The sequence below is a fragment of the Stegostoma tigrinum genome, chromosome 2, assembly GCF_030684315.1.
Source record: "Stegostoma tigrinum isolate sSteTig4 chromosome 2, sSteTig4.hap1, whole genome shotgun sequence".
In the NCBI taxonomy this organism is placed as follows: Eukaryota; Metazoa; Chordata; class Chondrichthyes; order Orectolobiformes; family Stegostomatidae; genus Stegostoma; species Stegostoma tigrinum.
Genome location: NC_081355.1, coordinates 146720289 through 146740861, shown reverse-complemented (window position 1 = coordinate 146740861; position 20573 = coordinate 146720289). Strand labels below are relative to the sequence as shown.

The 20573-nt window shown below is 43.6% G+C and overlaps 1 protein-coding gene across 8 annotated transcripts in view; it reads right to left on the bottom strand.

The window, feature by feature from the left end:
* prkag2a (protein kinase, AMP-activated, gamma 2 non-catalytic subunit a) overlaps positions 1-20573 on the bottom strand; it is a 447918-nt gene that overhangs the window by 94485 nt on the left and 332860 nt on the right. For 7 of the 8 annotated variants that reach the window (XR_007249582.2, XM_048551429.2, XM_048551437.2 and 4 more), the window contains one exon: positions 14310-14527. Coding sequence is in view for 7 of the 8 variants with exons in the window: in XM_048551429.2 (XP_048407386.1) it covers positions 14310-14527 (218 nt within the window). In the remaining variant the exon portion in view is untranslated. Of the gene's footprint in view, positions 1-14309; positions 14528-19293; positions 19387-20573 lie in introns of those variants that run through there. The other variant, XM_048551461.2, reaches the window with a different exon arrangement.

Genomic DNA, 20573 nt, shown 5'->3' with positions numbered 1-20573 from the left:
CCTCCGGATACAACGCATCATCCTCCGACACTTCCGCCATCTACAATCTGACCCCACCACCCAAGACATTTTTCCATCCCCACCCCTGTCTGCTTTCCAGAGAGACCACTCTCTCCGTGACTCCCTTGTTCGCTCCACACTGCCCTCCAACCCCACCACACCCGGCACCTTCCCCTGCAACCGCAGGAAATGCTACACTTGCCCCCACACCTCCTCCCTCACCCCTATCCCAGGCCCCAAGATGACTTTCCACATCAAGCAGAGGTTCACCTGCATATCTGCCAATGTGGTATACTGCATCCACTGTACCCGGTGTGGCTTCCTCTACATTGGGGAAACCAAGCGCAGGCTTGGGGACCGCTTTGCAGAACACAAACATTAAGATTGACAAGTCGCCAGGCCCGGATCAGATTTGTCCTCGGCTGCTTTGGGAAGCGAGAAATGCAATTGCTTCGCCACTTGCGAAGATCTTTGCATCCTCGCTCTCCACTGGAGTCGTACCTGAGGACTGGAGAGAGGCAAATGTAATTCCACTCTTCAAGAAAGGAAATAGGGAAATCCCCGGCAATTATAGACCGGTAAGTCTCACGTCTGTCGTTTGCAAGGTGTTAGAAAGGATTCTGAGGGATAAGATTTATGACCATCTGGAAGAGCATGGCTTGATCAAATACAGTCAACACGGCTTTGTGAGGGGTAGGTCATGCCTTACAAACCTTATCGAGTTTTTTGAGGATGTGACTAGAAAGGTTGATGAGGGTCGAGCTGTGGATGTGGTGTATATGGACTTCAGTAAGGCATTTGATAAGGTTCCCCATGGTAGGCTCATTCAGAAGGTCAGGAGGAATGGGATACAGGGGAACTTAGCTGCTTGGATACAGAATTGGCTGGCCAACAGAAGACAGCGAGTGGTAGTAGAAGGAAAATATTCTGCCTGGAAGTCAGTGGTGAGTGGAGTTCCACAGGGCTCTGTCCTTGGGCCTCTACTGTTTGTAATTTTTATTAATGACTTGGACGAGGGAATTGAAGGATGGGTCAGCAAGTTTGCAGACGACACAAAGGTCGGAGGTGTCGTTGACAGTGTAGAGGGCTGTTGTAGGCTGCAGCGGGACATTGACAGGATGCAGAGATGGGCTGAGAGGTGGCAGATGGAGTTCAACCTGGATAAATGCGAGGTGATGCATTTTGGAAGGTCGAATTTGAAAGCTGAGTACAGGATTAAGGATAGGATTCTTGGCAGCGTGGAGGAACAGAGGGATCTTGGTGTGCAGATACATAGATCCCTTAAAATGGCCACCCAAGTGGACAGGGTTGTTAAGAAAGCATATGGTGTTTTGGCTTTCATTAACGGGGGGATTGAGTTTAAGAGTCGTGAGATCTTGTTGCAGCTCTATAAAACTTTGGTTAGACCGCACTTGGAATACTGCGTCCAGTTCTGGGCGCCCTATTATAGGAAAGATGTGGATGCTTTGGAGAGGGTTCAGAGGAGGTTTACCAGGATGCTGCCTGGACTGGAGGGCTTATCTTATGAAGAGAGGTTGACTGAGCTCGGTCTCTTTTCATTGGAGAAAAGGAGGAGGAGAGGGGACCTAATTGAGGTATACAAGATAATGAGAGGCATAGATAGAGTTGATAGCCAGAGACTATTTCCCAGGGCAGAAATGGCTAGCACGAGGGGTCATAGTTTTAAGCTGGTTGGTGGAAAGTATAGAGGGGATGTCAGAGGCATGTTCTTTACGCAGAGAGTTGTGAGAGCATGGAATGCGTTGCCAGCAGCAGTTGTGGAAGCAAGGTCATTGGGGTCATTTAAGAGACTGCTGGACATGTATATGGTCACAGAAATTTGAGGGTGCATACATGAGGATCAATGGTCGGCACAACATTGTGGGCTGAAGGGCCTGTTCTGTGCTGTACTGTTCTATGTTCTATGTTCTATTAACACCTCTGCTCGGTTCGCAATAAACAACTGCACCTCCCAGTCGCAAACCATTTCCACTCCCCCTCCCATTCTTTAGATGACATGTCCATCATGGGCCTCCTGCAGTGCCACAATGATGCCACCCGAAGGTTGCAGGAACAGCAACTCATATTCCGCTTGGGAACCCTGCAACCCAATGGTATCAATGTGGACTTCACCAGCTTCAAAATCTCCCCTTCCCTCACCACATCCCAAAACCAGCCCAGTTCGTCCCCTCCCCCCACTGCACCACACAACCAGCCAGGCTCTTCCCCTCCACCCACTGCATCCCAAAACCAGTCCAACCTGTCTCTGCCTCCCTAACCTGTTCTTCCTCTCACCCATCCCTTCCTCCCACCCCAAGCTGCACCTCCATCTCCTACCTACTAACCTCATCCCACCTCCTTGACATGCCCGTCTTCCCTGGACTGACCTATCCCCTCCCTACCTTCCCACCTATACTCTCCTCTCCACCTATCTTCTTTTCTCTCCATCTTCGGTCCGCCTCCCCCTCTCTCCCTATTTATTCCAGAACCCTCACCCCATCCCCCTCTCTGATGAAGGGTCTAGGCCCGAAACATCAGCTTTTGTGCTCCTGAAATGCTGCTGGGCCTGCTGTGTTCATCCAGCCTCACATTTTATTGTCGCAAAGAAAATATTGGTTTTTATGCAGAAGGTGGGGTGGGGAGAGGGGTTAAGAAGTAAGTGATGAATGGAGATAGAACCCAAAGAGACAGAAGGACAGTTGGATGAACAGTACCTCATTTTCTGCTTGGGAACACTACATCATTCTGGACTCAATATCAAGTTCAGCGATTTTAAGGGTTTGTGCTTTTCCCATGTCCTTACCACAAACGTCATAATCCAGGCCTTTTTATCACCTCATCTGCTATTACATACAACCCACTGTTAGCCAGTCCCTATTAATAGCTATTCATCGTCCTACCCAGATCGTTATCCACTCCTTTGTCAGTCCAACTGTCACTGAACCTGAAATATTAACTCTGATTTCTCTCCACAGGTGCTGCCAGACCTGTTGAGCTCTTCCAGCAATTTCTGTTTTTGTTTCTGTTTTCCAGCATTTGCAATTCTTTCGGTTTTTAATATTGGGGAGCCCTTGCTGATGTCCTGGAAACTATTTAGTTTGCCCCCAACAACAATAAAATGCACATTACCTGGTCATTATCTCACTTCCTTTTGTAAGAGCTTTCTGCATGTAAATTGTGTGTTGCACTTCAAACAGAACAGCAAATGATTACACTTTCAAAGAATTTTACTGGTTGCAAAGCACTTTAGGTCATCTTAGGATCCTAAAAGCTGTTGTATAAATACAAATCTTTCTTTCTGCTAGTCAGGCTGGTCAAACCACAGGTTTCTTTAGGGATAAACTCAGCTGTTTAAATTAAAGTACACAATTGAATTGCAAGATTTCACTTCAAAACATTTTGATGAATCAGAGAACTTGAGAATGACTTATACCAAGAAGAAAAGCTGATTGCTTTCAATAAAGTTCATCACGTTATTTTTAATCAGTCCTCACTGCCAGCAAATCACACAAGTATAAGCTAAATAACGAGTGGGTAGTGGTTGATTTACAATGTCAAGCTCCAGATCACTTTTCCTTCAAGTACAAAATCTCAAAGCTTAAGTGTTAGACCTGCCCTTTGCATGAACTGCTTTGCTTCAGTGCCAAAACTACCTTGTTTTTTGACTGGTTGAGTGAATAAATGGAGCAATCTGTTAAGCCAAAGGGTGACAAAGCAGAAAAGAAGTGTACTCTTTCATTTATTTGCAAATGGACTCTGCACAAATAATCAGTGGAAAAAAGTCTGGAACCTCCCAATAAATAATATAATACCATCCTTCTACTAGGTCAAGGAGAATCATTACTTATGCATCTGAACTCCCCCATGACATTATTGAATAGAATTATCAAATCAAAATAAAATTGCCTTTTTAATGCTGGTTTAGGTCATAGAATCAGAACATACTCATCTGGTGGTCCCTCACAGACGAGGAGAACTCTCTTCCACTCTCAGGGCGAGTCTATAGGTGCCTGTACAGACCGATGCGGCTAACATATGAATGAGGATTAGGCCATTCAGCCCCTTGTGTCTGCTCCACCATTCAATAAGTTAATGGTTGATCTATTTGTAACATCAAATCCACATTCCTGCATATCCTGATAACCTTCCAGCCTGTACTGTGCTGTAATGTTCTATGTTCTATAATCTATCTTCAGCCTTCTGCCTTAAAAATATTCATGGACTCTGCTTCAACCAACTTTTCAGAGTAGACGAATGATTCTCAGAGGAAGAAAATCACCTAACCTCTGTTTTAAAGGGCAACATGGATTTTTAGTTCTAGAATCTTCCATAAGAAGAAACATTCTGTCCCCATTAAGATCCTTCAGGATTTTATGTTTCAATAAGATGCCTTTTAATCTTCTAAACTCCAGCAGATATAAGCCTTGCCCATCCAACCTTCCTTATAAGGTAACCTGCCTATTTCCAGGTATAAGTCTCATAAACGTCCTCTGAACTGTCTTAGTCCTTTGAACCTCAAACATTCTCTGAACTGTCCTTGGATAAGATGACCAATATCATGCACATTATCCAGAAGTGGTCTTGTCAGTGCCTTACATAATCAAAACACACCATTGCTACATTTATATTCAACTCACCTCATAACAAATGATAACGTTCTGTTAGCTTTCCTAATGACTTACTGTACCTCCAAATAATCTATTGTAATTCCACATCACGACACTCTGATCCCTCTGTTCAAAAAAACTATTCAAATCATCTGCCATTTCCTTAATTTTCATAATTAATTCCCTAGTCTCACTCACTGTGGGACCAACAGTCATTCAGTTGCATCCATTCTTCTTCAAAGAGTTTGTTTTTTTAAATTTCTAGCTGGTTTTCTCTCTAATGTTTTCACCTTTATTAAAGTTTTGGTAATTGTTGTTGATTTTCAAGCACGAAATCACTGAGGTGAGAACTCCAGGAGGCAATTGATAAGGGTCATTTTAAAGTGATTGTGGAAAAGATTGGTCCTGAGGTAGGAATGAGCAAATTGGCACAGATAGAAGGTTGGATGACTAACTGACAGCAGGGAGTAAGTGTAAATGAGTATTTTTCAGGTTGGACAAGATAGAGAAATATTGATAACATGTTGTGGAGCTGGAGGAACACAGCAGGCCAGGCAGCATCAGAAGAGCAGGAAAATTGATGTTTCGCGTCAGGACCCTTCTTCAGAAATGTCCCGACCCCCATTTCTGAAGAAGGGTCCTGACTTGAAACATCAACTTTTCTGCTCCTCTGATGTTGCCTAGCTTGCTGTCTTCCTCCAACTCCACACTGTGTTATCTCTGACTTCAGCATGTGCAGTTCTACTATCTCAGAGCGATATTCCCTCTTTTTGGAGGGTGGGCGGCAGGTAGGGATTGGTGGTGGTGTCCAAAACAAAAGGGCATAACCTTAAAATCATTTCTGGGCCACACAGAGAGGAAATCTAGATAACTCTCTTTGCCAAAAAAGTTGTTGTTGAGTCTTCGGTTCAAGTGAACCATTCTGAAGAAGGGTCACTGGACCTGAAACATTAACTCTGCTTTCTCTCCATAGATGCTGCCAGACCTGCTGAGTTTTTCCAGCAATTATTGTTTCTATTTCTGATTTCTAGCACTCACAATTCTTTGGTATTTTTGACATTCTCTTTCTCTGGACTCCATCTCTGCCTATCTAGACACTCCTCTCCATTCCCATCAGCCTTCCCCAACGTAACCTCAGCATAAATACCACATTTTCCTAGTTACCATCAGTTCTGATGAAGGGTCACTGGACTTGAAACATTCACATTACTGCCAGACCTGCTGAGTTTCTTCAGCATTTCTGCTTCTGCTCCATACAGATATATACACATTATGTCACTCTTCACGCTTTGTGCTGCCATTTCATCATATTTAAATTCAGCTGTCCAAAGAAATCCAATAAATTTTCTTTCTCAATTCAAAGGAAAAGCCTCTTCCCATATTAAAACAGAATTGCATGTTGTAATTTCTGAATCAGAACAATGCTAGCACGAACCTCATGCCGTGCTCACACACAAAACCTATAGAAAGAAAGCAGAGCAGTGGGTTTGATCGTATAGAAGACTGTATATGTAACTGAAACATTTCTCAACAGTATTGGGTGTTGGATTCCTTACTCAGGAAATTAGGCAAGATGTTTCTTGCAGGTAACTTTAAAGAAAAGCATAAGACCATAAGACATAGGAGTGGAAGAAAGGTCATTCGGCCCATCAAGTCCACTCCGCCATTTAAATCATGGCTGATGGGCATTTCAACACCACTTCCCTGCACTCTCCCCGTAGCCCTTGAGTCCTTTTAAGATCAAGAATTTGTCGATCTCTGCCTTGAAGGCATCCAACGTCCCGGCCTCCACTGCACTCTGCGGCAATGAATTCCACAGGCCCACTCCTCTCTGGCTGAAGAAATGTCGTCTCATTTCAGTTTTAAATTTACCCCCTCTAATTTTAAGGCTGTGCCCACGGGCCCTAGTCTCCCCGCCTAACGGAAACAACTTCCTAGCGTCCATCCTTTCTAAACCATACATTATCTTGTAAGTTTCTATTAGATCTCCCCTCAACCTTCTAAACTCTAATGAGTACCATCCCAGGATCCTTAGCCGTTCATCATACGCTAAACCTACCATTCCAGGGATCATCCGTGTGAATCTCCGCTGGACACGCTCCAGGGCTAGTATGTCCTTCCTGAGGTGTGGAGCCCAAAACTGGACACAGTATTCTAAATGGCGCCTAAGTAGAGCCTTATAAAGCCTCAGAAGCACATCGCTGCTTTAATATTCCAACCCTCTTGAGATAAATGACAACAAAACATTCGCTTTCTTAATTATGGACTACCGTTTAGAAAATAGTCCATGCCTGTATTCTTTTTTCCAAAGTGCAAAACCTCACATTTACTCACATTGAATTTCATCAGCCATTTCCTGGACCACTCTCCTAAACTGTCTAAATCTTTCTGCAGCTTCCCCACCTCTTCAGTAATACCTGCCTGTCCACCTATCTTCATATCATCGGCAAACTTCGCCAGAATGCCCCCAGTCCCTTCATCCAGATAATTAATATTATAAAGGTGAACAGCTGTGGCCCCAACACTGAACCCTGCAGGACACCACTCGTCACCGGTTGCCATTCCAACAAAGAGCCTTTTATCCCAACTCTCTGCCTTCTGTCAGACAGCCAATCCTCAATCCAAGCCAGTAGCTCACCTCGAATACCATGGGCCCTCACCTTGCTCAGCAGCCTCCCATGAGGCACTGTATCAAAGGCCTTTTGGAAGTATAGATAGATAACATCTACTGGGTTTCCCTGGTCTAACATACTTGTTACCTCTTCAAAGAATTCTAACAGGTTTGTCAGGCACGACCTCCCCTTACTAAATCCATGCTGACTTGTTTTAATCTGACCTTGCACTTCCAGGAATTTAGAAATCTCATCCTTGACAATGGATTCTAGAATTTTACCAACTACCGAGGTTAGGCTAATCGGCCTATAATTTTGCATTTTTTGCCTTGATCCTTTCTTAAACAAGGGAGTTACAACAGCAATTTTCCAATCATCTGGGACTTTCCCTGACTCCAGTGGCTTTTGAAAGATCACAACCAAAGCCTCTGCTATTTCCTCAGCCACCTCCCTCAGAACTCTAGGATGTAGCCCATCGGGGCCAGGAGATTTATCAATTTTTAGACCCTTTAGCTTTTCTAGCACTTTCTCTTTTGTAATGCCTACCGTACTCAACTCTGCCCCCTGACTCTCCCTAATTGTTGGCATACTACTCATGTCTTCCACTGTGAAGACTGATGCAAAGTACTTATTAAGTTCTTCAGCTATTTCCTTATCTCCCATCACTAGCCTTCCAGCATCATTTTGGAGCAGCATAATGTCTACTTTTGCCTCTCATTTGTTTCTTATGTATTGAAAGAAGCTTTTACTAACCTTTCTAATATTACTAGCTAGCCTACCTTCATATTTGATCCTCTCCTTCCTTATTGCTCTCTTTGTTATCCTCTGTTTGTTTTTGTAGACTTCCCAATCTTCTGATTTCCCAGTGCTCTTGGCCACTTTATAGGCTGTCTCTTTTTCTTTGATATATTTCCTGACTTCCTTTGACAGCCATGGCTGTCTAATCCCACCCCGGATAATCTTTCTTTTCTTTGGGATGAACCTCTGTGCTGTGTCCTCAATAACACCCTGAAACTCCTGCCATTGTTGCTCTACTCTCTTCCCCACTAGGCTCTGCTTCCAGTTGATTTTCGTCAATTCCTCTCTCATGCCGCTGTAATTACCTTTATTTAACTGTAACACCATTACATCCGATTTTGTCTTCTCTCTTTCAAACTGCAGACTGAACTCTACCATATCATGACCGCTGCCTCCTAAGTGTTCCCTTACTTTAAGGTCTTTTATAAAGTCTGGCTCATTACATAGCACTAAGTCCAGAATAGCCTGCTCCCTTGTGGGCTCCATCACAAGCTGTTCCAAAAAGCCATCCTGCAAACATTCCATAAATTCCCTTTCTTTGGATTCACAGCAACATTATTCACCCAGTCCACCTGCATATTGAAGTCCCCCATGATCACCGTGACCTTGCCTTTCTGACATGCCCTATTTATTTCTCGGTGCATCTTGCGCCCCTGGTCCTGATCACTGTTAGGAGGTCCCTACATAACTCCCATTCTAGTTTTTTTGCCTTTGTGGTTCCTCAATTCCACCCACACAGACTCCACATCTTCTGACCCTATGTCATTTAGGGCCGTAGATTTAATTCCATTCTTAACTAACAAAGCAACCCCACCCCCTCTGCCCACCTCCCTGTCTTTTCAATATGTTGTGAATCCTTGGATGTTTAACTGCCAGTCCTGAGCTCCCTGCAACCATGTCTCTGTGATGCCTACCACGTCATAATCATTCAAGAGGATTTATGCTGTTAATTCATCTACTTTGTTGCGAATACTACGAGCATTTAGATGAAGTGTCTTAATGCTACCTTCTTAATCATTATTAGAGAGGTTGGAAATCCCAAGATGTCTTAAGCTATCCTTCCTTTTTGCTGTATTCCTAGTCTGCCTTGAGCTTAAACCTACCTGTACACATGCTATCCTGTTGCTTATCTTTCCATTTAACTCCATGCTCCCAGTCTCTTTCACTTTCCCTTCCCCCTGACTCTCTGATGCACCTCTTCACTGTGAGAAGTAACTCTTTCACTCAGCTTTTGGTGAGGGTACGCACTGCTTGGGAATTAGGTGGAGGCAGCTTCTATTGAAGAGGGCATCAGATGATTATTTGGGCAGAAACAGTGTGCAGGGGTATGGGGAAAAGGCTACAGATTGCAGAACTGGTGCAGGTGCGATTGGCCGAATGACATCCTTCTGGACCACAACAGTTATGTTATCCTTTTCAGAGTGGGTAAGATTCATATTTAAGGGAAAGGCAACTTGGCAAAATATGGTGAAATGAAAGAAAATCCAAAACATTTCCAAAGCAACAGAGACGTTGCCAGTGGTAGTGAACTCTGCAGTAATTTAACCTAAACAGAAGTTGTTGACGCGTTAAGGATTACTTGATATAAACGCCTACAGAAAAAGCTTAGCAGGTCTGGCAGTATCTATGAAGAAATTATCAGAGTTAACGTTTGTATTGTCCAGGTAGCTGTGGGAGTCAGTGGGTTGGTGGTGGACATTAGTAGCCAGTTTATCCCCAGAAATGGAAACAGACATATCGAGGAAGGGATGGGAGGATTTGGAGATAGACCAGGTGAAGGTGAGGCAGGGTGGAAATTGGAAGCAAAATTGATGAACTTTTCCAATTTCAGATGAGAGAGGGAGGTAGCACTGATGATATCATCAATATATCGGAGAAAGAGTTGAGGGTGGGGGCTGGAATCGGACTGGAACAATGAAAGTCCCACATACCTCACTAAGAGACAGGCATAACTGGAGCCCATATGGGTACCCATGACCATCCTTCTGACCTGAAGAAAATGAGAGGAGTTAAAAGAGAAGTTGTTGAGAGTGAGGACGAGCCTGTTCAAGCAGAGGAGGGTGATGGTGGGTGAGGACAGTTCAGGCCTTCCCTCCAGGAAGAAGCGGAGAGCCCTAAGACTATTCTGGTGGGGAATGGACTGTAAAGGGATTGCATGTCTATGGTAAAGAGGTGGTGGCTGGAGCCTGCAAACTGGAAATTTTCAAACCGGCATTAAGGAATCAGAGGAATCATGGATGTACGTGGGCAGGGATTGCACCAGGGAAGAGAAGACTGAGTCAAGGTAGGAAGAGATGAGTTCTGTGGGGGAGGAGCAGGCTGAAACAATGGGTTTTTGCCCAGACAGTCCTGTTTGTGGATTTTTGGAAGGATTTAGAAGTGAGCTAGATGGGGCTGGAGGACTATCAGCTTGGAAGCAGTTGAAGGGGGAGATCATCGGATGAAATGAGATCAGTTACTATCATAGATACAGTGGCTTGATGCGTCATGGTGGGGTCATGGTCCAGGGGAAGATAGGAGGAGGTATCTGAGAGCTGGCGCTCAGCCTCTGCCCTTATTGGCAGGTTTAATAACAAAGACAGGGTTAGATCTGAGCACACAGAATGCAGACAGTTATCACACAACCTGCTATTGTTGGTCCACTAACAGTCCACATTAACAGCTATTCACCCACCTAGCCAGATCTCCTTTGTCTATCCCACTGCTCTTCTCTCTTTGGACTCTATCTTTTATCATATCCTTTACTCCCTGCTCCATCCCCCTTCCTGTTTTCTGCACGTAAACCAACGTTTTACCAGCTACCATCAGTCCTGTGGAAGGGTTACCAGACCTGAAACGTTAACTCTGATGTTTTCTTCTTCATTGCTGCCAGACCTGCTGAGCTTTTCCAGCAACTTCTGCTTTTGTTGCAGTTAACTTGTACTGGGTGAGGGTAATCTCCCCACTTTATATAACTTGGCGTGATACACAGGGCTCTGAAACAGAGGATATTTGCTTGATGAAGTTGGGCACAGGATTGACTTGTGTCTGCCAACCTGAGAAGCTGTCTGGAGGTGGCTACAGGGAGAGATGAGTGTCAAAATAGTTAGAAAGTATCTCTTGGTTCTCTGGGACTTTGTTCAAATTGTTTTAAAAGTTGTTTAAAAGACTCTCCATCCCACTCCCCTCACATCCCATCCACTCCTAGTGCCTCATACCACATCCCTAGCTACTCACCAGTATTCATTCTGGTCCTCAGAATCCAGGCAGAGAGAAAGGAAAGCTCTAACGAACCTAACAGAGCACTTGCTCACACACAGTTGGGACTGAAAGAACACTCTTATTTGTGAAACTTGTGAAACTCAAAAGGGTTCAGAAACATATACTAGGATGTTAACAAAAACAGAAGTTGCTGGAAAAGCTCAGTGGGTCTGGCAGCATCTGTGAACGGTCTAGTGACCGTTCCTCAGTTCTGAGGGATGGAAAAGGTAAGAAGTGATGAACAAGTTCCTTGTGACTAAGGCAGGCTTTGAATTACCATACTGTGAGTCGTCCTTGCTAAACAGATAATGGACAAACCAAATCCCTTTGTAGTCAACCTCCACTGAAGGACCTACAATTCCTTTATGCACTTGTGAAGAGACAAACAATGCTGCAATTTACAGAGATAATGGGAACTGCAGATGCTGGAGAATCCAAGATAACAAAGTGTGAAGCTGGATGAACACAGCAGGCCAAGCAGCATCTCAGGAGCACAAAAGCTGATGTTTCGGGCCTAGACCCTTCATCAGAAAACTCTCTGATGAAGGGTCTAGGCCCGAAACGTCAGCTTTTGTGCTCCTGAGATGCTGCTTGGCCTGCTGTGTTCATCCAGCTTCACACTTTGTTATCTGCAATATACAGAGGCGTGTTTACTCTACAGACAAAATGGCATTAATTTCTGTAATTGCATCACTTCAAAAATCACTTCAATTGCATTAAACTTAGCAAACTAGGAGGCTATCACTTTCCTTTGGGGATTAAGAAGTGGGTGAATGGACAGTGTACTAACCATTCCCCTATAAACTAGTGCTTGCAGCTGGTGTCTCCATTTCATGCACAGTCCACAGTAATTTGAGCCTCAACTCTTCTGCTTGCTTTGTTAAGAGTTCCTTCATAAAATGAACATGATGTTAACAAATGTTCCATCATTCCTTGGCACTCCCACAACGTGAATAATCCTTTTGCTGTTAATAAGATTAAAGGCATTAACTAACATTTAATATCTAAAATCTTTACAAAGCAGTGCACTTATTCAGGTTAAATCAATAGCGACTGCGGCCAAGTTTAACTTTGAAACAAATAATCATTTCCGTTATTAGGTGGAGGGTTACAACTCAAACTGCCTGAAGAGGAAGATCCACTACAAGTAGCATCAAGAAGTTAATGGTGAGGATCATCTATTACATCTCAATTTAATTTGATTGAGACTTAGAAAAAGAGGAGCAGGACTAAGCCACTTAGCCCTTCAAAACTGCTCCACCATTCAATGTAATCATGGCTAATCACCCAGCTCAGTACTCTTTGTCCCCATACCTTTTGATCCCTTCAGCCCCAAGATCAATATCTAACTTTTTCTTGAAAGTACTCAACATTTTGGCTTCAACTTCTTTCTGTGGCAGAAAATTGCACAGGCTCAGCACTCTGAGTGAAAATATTTCACCTTATCTCAGTGGTGGTCACGATAGTGTCATTTAAGATGTATCTAGACAGATACATGAATGGGCAGGAAGCAGAGGGATACGGATCTTGGAAAATAGGTGACAGGTTTAGACAGAGGATATGGATCGGCACAGGTTGGAGGGCCGAAGGGCCTGTTCCTGTGCTGTAATTTTCTTTGTTCCTTGTTCCTAAAATGGCCTACTTACATCCTTAGACAGTGACCCCCTAGTTCTGGACTTTCCAGTCATTGGAAATATCCTCCCTGTGTTTGCTCTGAAGTTTGTTGAAGTTATACCAATCACAAATATTGGCTGTCTGTATGGATGGCAGATATGGCTCGTTTGAATGAAGTCATTAGGTGCTGTTTACTATTGGTGTGATCACCCATACTGGCATGGCTGTTGGACATCCCAGACACAGTGCAGGCCTAAAACTCTTCAGCAGCAGGAATGGCTCAGGAAGACTGTGGTCACCAACTACAAAGGCACATAATGGCTGTCAAGGCAGGACAGTCCTGATCATCACGGTTTGGAGCATCACCAAACTGTGACCGCCAATTTGCCGTGATCATGTGGGCAATGTTAGTGTCTCAAGGTCTCCATGTTAAACAAAATCCCACACTGGCTTCCAGAAAGTCCTGTGGCAGTGGAGAATTGGTGATGGGGAAAGGGCCACGAGAATGAGACTCCTTCAAGAATCTGCAGCCAGGTGATAAATGCTTGAAGGTTTTGGGCCAGAGGCATCTTCAGGTTGTAGCATCTGTAACTGAATAGTCATCTTAAGGATCTATTCTGCTCACCCCAAATGGGGAGGTGCTGATTTAAGCGGCCCAAAAAATCCACTGCCCCACGTTTTTCTGGCTGTGGAGCCAGCACCTGAGGGATCACTATCTTGGAAGAGGGTCAGAGAAAATAAATTCTAACTGTTACAACTTGGAACGTTATAATCTCAAGACAAACTGACAAACTCAAGAGTGGGAATCCCAAAAGACGAATTGCAATCCTGTCATGTGAACTATGAATTCCCCGAATTGATATTGGTGCCCTCAGTGAGGCTTGCCTTCCCGGGGAGGGACAGCTGAAGGTTGGGTGATATACCTTTTACTGAAAGGAAAAGGCTGACAACCATCCATGTGTCCACAGAGTTGGTTTTGCCCAGAATAGGATCTTGGGTGCACTGCCAGGACTCAGAAATCATCTAAGTGAAAGGCTCACGATACTTCACTTAATTAATCAATAAATACGTCACCATCTAAACACTCATATGTACCTGCGTGCTCAATTAACCATACACTCACTCACATATATTGACACTCATTCGCAACCACACACTCACACCTTCACATTTATTCGCACACATATACCTCCACACACATTCACTCATTTGCACTAACAGATTGACTGACACAGTGACTGACTGAGTAACTCACTGACCGACATGTTGATTCATTCACGTACATTCACTCACTGCCTCACACACAGAGTGAATCAAAAGAGATTAATACTATTGTAGTCAACATTGTGACTACTCGGCATTGACAATGCATGTTGTTGGTTCCACTCTGCAGCAAAATGGCACAAAATATTACCAACGCCAGTTCTTCCATACTTACTGGTTTTGAGGTAGCATTGGAGCTGGTCTGTGGGGCGAGTGACTTTACTGCCACCATAGGTGGGGCTACCGGAACAGAGAAACGCTGGCCTGTGTCTGGCGGTGAAGAGTAGGAACGAGATCGAGCATCCAAACGTTCAGGTTCCTGTTTGTACGATTCCAGAGGGAAGGCTGGTTTGGTGGATTGTACTGGGGTGGAGGGAGTAGACAGTCCCGAGGCTATAGAAGGGGAGGCAGAGGAACATATCGTTAACATTACTCCAAACAGAAATTATTATGGAAATTTATTTCTTTCCTTAGAGATGGAAAATGGGCATTAATGAAGATGTGAAAAGGAGACAGCTTCAGTGCATAATCTCTGTCTTTCTTACATTTTCACCTCCACCCCAGCTGAGTTTTTGTCTTGCTGACTTTTCTCTGAGTAAAGTGGACCCATACTCTCCATCTCAGACCTTTACCTGCACCCATTTCTCATCCGTATTTCTCCTGTACTGCCATGAGCACTCCCTATGTCTTCTGCTCTGGGAACCCTCACCATCTAATCCACTCGCTCCTCATTCTCTTCTGTTAACAGCCTAGAAATTGCCATTTTCCAGCCCCTTTTTAGTTCTGAGAAAGTCGTAATGGACCAAAAACATTGAAGGTTAATCTGTCCATAGATGCAGCCAGGCCTGCTGGGTTTCTCCAGCACTTTGTTTCATTTCAGATTTCCAGCATCATGTGGGCAATGTTGGTGTCTCAAGGTCTCCATGTTAAACAAAATCCCACACTGGCTTCCAGAAAGTCCTGTGGCAGTGGAGAATTGGTGATGGGGAAAGGGCCACGAGAATGAGACTGCTTTTAATGAAGTTTCAAAGACTGTTTTTCTTTCTGACACCAGTTTCACCTTTAACATTTACTGTACAATCATTCTTGGTGATGGTTAAGATTTTATAATGAACAGTAGAGTTTGCAGGAAATTACTCAGAACAGCAACTGAACACAGGAAGAGAGGATAATGATTACCTTTCAAGAATATACTTTGCAAGGTTTTGCCCTTTTTAATACTCTTAAGAGGTCATAATTTAATCTTCCTTTGCTGTTTGCAAAACTACAGTGTACATTGAAATGCATGAGTACAAGGGTTACAGTGAATAAGTACACAGTTCGTGCATCAATACAAAACCTCAAGGGTGCAAAAGCAAAGTCATTTGGTGTACTGAATTAACAATGCAGAATGCAAGACTGCGTACAGTTGACAAAAAAGCTGTGAGAAAAATGTCTCAAACGGAACAAAAGTGAAAGCAAACTTGCCATAAATTAAACTTCTTTTTTTGTTCCTCAACAGAGTAGAAAGAACTAGTTACAGAGTCTTACAGTCATACCACACGAAAACAGGATCTTCGGTCCAACTCATCCACGCCAACCAGACATCCCAATCTGACCAAGTCCCATTTGCCAGCATTTGGCCCATATCCCTTAAAACCCTTCCTATTCAACTTCCCATCCAGATGCCATTTAAATGTTGTCATTTGTACCCGACTCCACCAATTCCTCTGGCAGCTCGTTCCATGTACGCACCACACTCTGCATGAAAAAGTTATCGCTCAGGGTCAAATCTTTCCCCTCTCACCTTAAACCTACACCCTCTTGTTTTGAACTCCCCACCCTGGGGAAAAGACCTTGGCTATTCACCTTATTCATGACCCTCATGATTTTATAAACTTCAGTAAGGCCACCCCTCAGCCTTCAATGCTCCAGGGAAAAAAATGCTCCGGCCTATTCAGCCAGAGACAGTAGGAACTGCAGATGCTGGAGAATCTGAGACAACAAGGTGTAGAGCTGGATGAACACAGCAGGCCAAGCAGCATCAGAGGAGCAGGAAGGCTGACGTTTCGGGTCGGGATCCTTCATCAGAAATGGGGGAGGGGAAGGGGGTTCTGAAATAAATAGGGAGGGGGGAGGCAGAACTTCTTCAGGGTAGGCATCCTTAGAAGAGGCATCACAGTGGGGTTAAAATTGTATCAGAGATAATGGGAATTGCAGCTGCTGCAGAATCCGAGATAACGAGGTGTAGAGCTGGATGAACACAGCAGGCCAAGGAGTATCATAGGACCAGGAAGGTAGGCCTGTTCAGCCTCTTCCTATAGCTCAAACCCTCCAACCCTGGCAACAATCTGGTAAATCATTTCTGCACCTTTTCCAAGTTTAAGAACATCCTTCCAATACAAGGGTGATCAGAAATGTACACAGAATTCTAAAACTGGCCTCACCAATATCCTATACAGCTACAACATGACATCCCAACTCTTATACTCAATGCACTGACCAATAAAGGCAAGCGTGCTAAATGCCTTCTTTCCTATCCTGTCTATCTGCCACTCCAGTTTCAAGGAACTATGCACCTACGCCCCAGGTATCATTGTTCAGCGATACTCCCCGGGGCACTATCGCGAAATGTATAAGTCCTGACCTGGTTTGCCGTACTAAATTGCAACACCTCGCATTTATCTAAATTAAACTCCCACTGCCAATCCTCAGTGCATTGGCCCATCTGATTGGGGTCCCACTGTACTGAGATAACCTTCTTCACACACAGCATATAGGATCTCAGGTTTCATAAACAGAGTCACAATCACCTGCAGCATGGGCGGAGACCAATCTGCCCAGTCAGTCCGTGCTGGCTCTTTGTGGGGCAATCTCGTTCACCGCCCCACCCCAACCCCCCCCCCAACCAAACTGCAAGGTGATTTGTCCCAAGGGTATTAACAACTGAAATACCAACCTTCTATGTAAAACAGGTCCCAGCTCAATCCCATAAAAACTTGAAACACCGGCATTTTCCTCATTCACTTTGAATCTGACTGCGAATGTATTCCCCAACAACTGAACGTAGACAAGTAATACATACGGTCCACTAACCATTCAAAGTTCTTCTTTGGTATCAGACACTTTTTACTGCCTCCCCCCAAATCATATAGCAGCTAGTAACTACTTCGAACATATCAATGAAGAAGTGCTTCTTATCGTTCTCCTCTGGCAAGGTTCCATTCGAAGAAGCAGATCATTTAAATTGAACTTCTAGTCAGCCCTCTTCGGATCGCCTTTCAACTACAATTGCTTTTTGTTTGATTAAGGTTTTGTGAAGTGTCTTGGCATGTTTTCCAATGTTCAACGTTCTTTATAAAGGTACATTGTCATCCAGCACTTTCAAAACTAAAAGGACACTGTGCAGTGGTAAAATAAAAGCAGTCAAGCTCTGTTCAGGTAAAGTAATGCCTAATTTTGAGGGATTCAGCTGGGAACCCCCTTGTTTCTGACACAGGTAGTTCTGGGCTCCAGCCCCATTCCAGCAATTTGCGCATAAATCTCAAGAGTTAAACTGAGCGAATGCTGTGGGAGGAATTTAAAAAGGAAAACATACAATTAAGATTAATTAGTAAAATCTGCATGCCCCTGATTGTGCCCACTGGTATCAAAACTTTGAACTTTCAATGACTATAATTTATGACCAAGGTGGCATTGACACTGCTGTATCTGAAACAATTAAATATTTACCACAGTTGAGGGCTCCAACTGTAAATTATTGACCAAGGTGGTCAAATATGCATTTGTAATCTGAAGTGAATTACTTTGCTGACTGTGGATCAGAAAGCTGCAACTAAACCACAGCAACAACTTGCATTTAGACAGCTCTTTTCAAAAAGACTTACATTTTTAGAGCGACTTTCACAAGTATAGGATTTCCCAAAGTGCTTCATAGTCAATGAGATGCCTTATGAGATGCAGTCATTGTTATAACGTAGAAAGCATTGTAGTCAATTTGTACACAAGTTAGCTCACAGAAGGTGTGCATATATGATCAGATAATCTGTTTTTAGTGATTTTGATGGCCAGGTCACTAGGGGTAGTTCCCCAGCTATTGCAATAATGTGAAGGGAACTTTTGTTCCCATCTGAGTGTGCACAGGGGGGCCTTGGTGTAAGATCACATCTGAAAGATGGTTTCTCCTACAGTACTCCCTGGGTATAACACCTGAGTGTCACCTTTGACTTCTGTGCTAAAGTCACTGGAATGGAACTGACACCCATAACCTTCTGGCCCAAAGCAAGGGTGCTACCAGCTTAATCATGACCGACATTGCATTGAATGGTACCAAGGCACTTATAAGAAAAAGTATGACATTAAACCACAATAACTTACTCAGGTAGCGTACGGACAGTTTGGGCAACGAGGTAGGTTTCAAGGAGGAAAAGAAACAAAGAACTGCTGGAAATCCAAAACTAAAACTGAGATTGCTGCAGAAACTCAGTAGATCTGCAGAGAATGCAGACTTAATGTTCGGGTCCAGTGACCCTTCTTTGGAACTGGAGTGCGTTTTAAATGAGGGGAAGACAGATGTCCCCTCAATGAGGGACTTCCAGAAGGACCAGGGCTGAAGCAGCTGGAAGTATGTCTGCCAATTATGGATTGATCCAAAACAAAGATGGACAAGACGCTGAAAGAGGAAGAGTGCAGAGATCCTGGTGCGTGGTGAGGTTGGGGGAGGTTACAGAAATGTGGAAGATTGAGGCCATGGAGAGATTTCAAAACAAAGTTCATTTTTAACTCACAGTATTCTATGAAGAACTGTTGCATAATAATCCAATGACACTAACTCTCCACTGCCAGTCGTCTAGCCCAATCCCAAAGATACTAATAATGTTGCCCTAAAACACACAATGGATATGTCAGCCCTTGAAGCACAGATCCTGAGTCAATCAACTGTAATCATAAAATGAACCCGCTGACTTCAGTAAATCATGGTACGTCTGTTTTGCTGAATCAATGAGTCAGGACCTGCAGCTCAGTTTAGGTTTAAAGCAACCTAAAGTACTTTCAGACACTTTAAGCAAGCTTTGAGCACTTGCACAGCATTAATCAATTTGACACCCACAGATACCACAAACACACAACTATTCTGTTAACCCTGATTAGGACAGAACTAGTAATAACCTTTTACTCACACAGAGAACTTTGGCCAGACATCTGCAGTTTCCTGCTCAGAGGGCACAATATAACGCACAGAAGCAGAACTGTTCTGCGGTCTTCCTGTAATTTAGAACTGCTCTGACTCTGAGTAGTTTTCCGTGATCACGTGAGTATGATTGCTTAAGTGGCTACAAACTAAATATTTTCTTCTCAAACATTTCCATCAGAATTCTTCTTTTATACTTGGTTTGTCATTTTTATATTTGTGCCTGAATATGGCAAATCTCTGACTCAAACAAAACAAATTTTCTCTGGTGTTTTTTAAAAAATACACCAGTACAAAGTTATTGCCAAATGAAGTCACTGCAAATTGTATAAACAACATTTATATTTTTACAGTGATTTTACGTAGAAAAGAATACCAAGAAAAAGAATTGCTAATCCAAAAGAGGAATTAAGATTTTGGTCAACAAGGATATTGCTGACAAAGAAAACATTTAATGCAGGTAAAAACTGAAAGAACTGTGGATGCTGGAAATCAGAAACAAAAACCAAAATTGCTGGAAAAGCTCAGCAAGTCTGACAGCAAATGTGGAGAGAAATCAGAGCTAATGTTGCAGGTCCAGTTCTGAGGATGGGTCACTGGACCGAAACGTCAATGCTGATTTCCTTCCACATTTAATGCGGGACCGAACTGCTGCAGAGGTGGTGGTGGTGAGCTGTGTTCTAATCGCTGCAGTGTTTGGATGTGTAGGTGCACCCACAATGCTATTAGAATGGGACTTCATGACTTTGATCCAGCAATGATGAAGCAACAGTGAGTTATACCCAAATCAGGGAGACGTGATTCAGAGGCTGCAATGTGCTTGAGAACACCCTTAAGATGTACTTGTACATAAGATGTTAGGGGAGGCGATGGTGTAGTAATATTATCACTGGACTGTTAACCCAGAGACCCAGATAATGTTCAGGGGACCTGGGTTCAAATCCCTCCACGGCAGATGATAGAATTTGAATTCAATAAAAAAATCTGGAATTAAAAGTCTAATGATGACCGTGAAGCCATTGCTGATTGTTGGAAAAACCCATCAGATTCACTAATGTCTGTCAGGGAAGGAAACTGCCATCCTTACCCGGTCTGGCCTACATGTGACTCCAGACCCACAGCAATGTGGTTCATTCTTAACTGCCCTCTGGGCAATAAATGGTGCCTGGCCAGCAATGCCCTCATCCTGTGAATGAATAAAGGAAAAGAAGCAACTTAGCTATAACATGAACGCAAATAAATGAAAACAGGAAGTGCTGAAGAAATAGT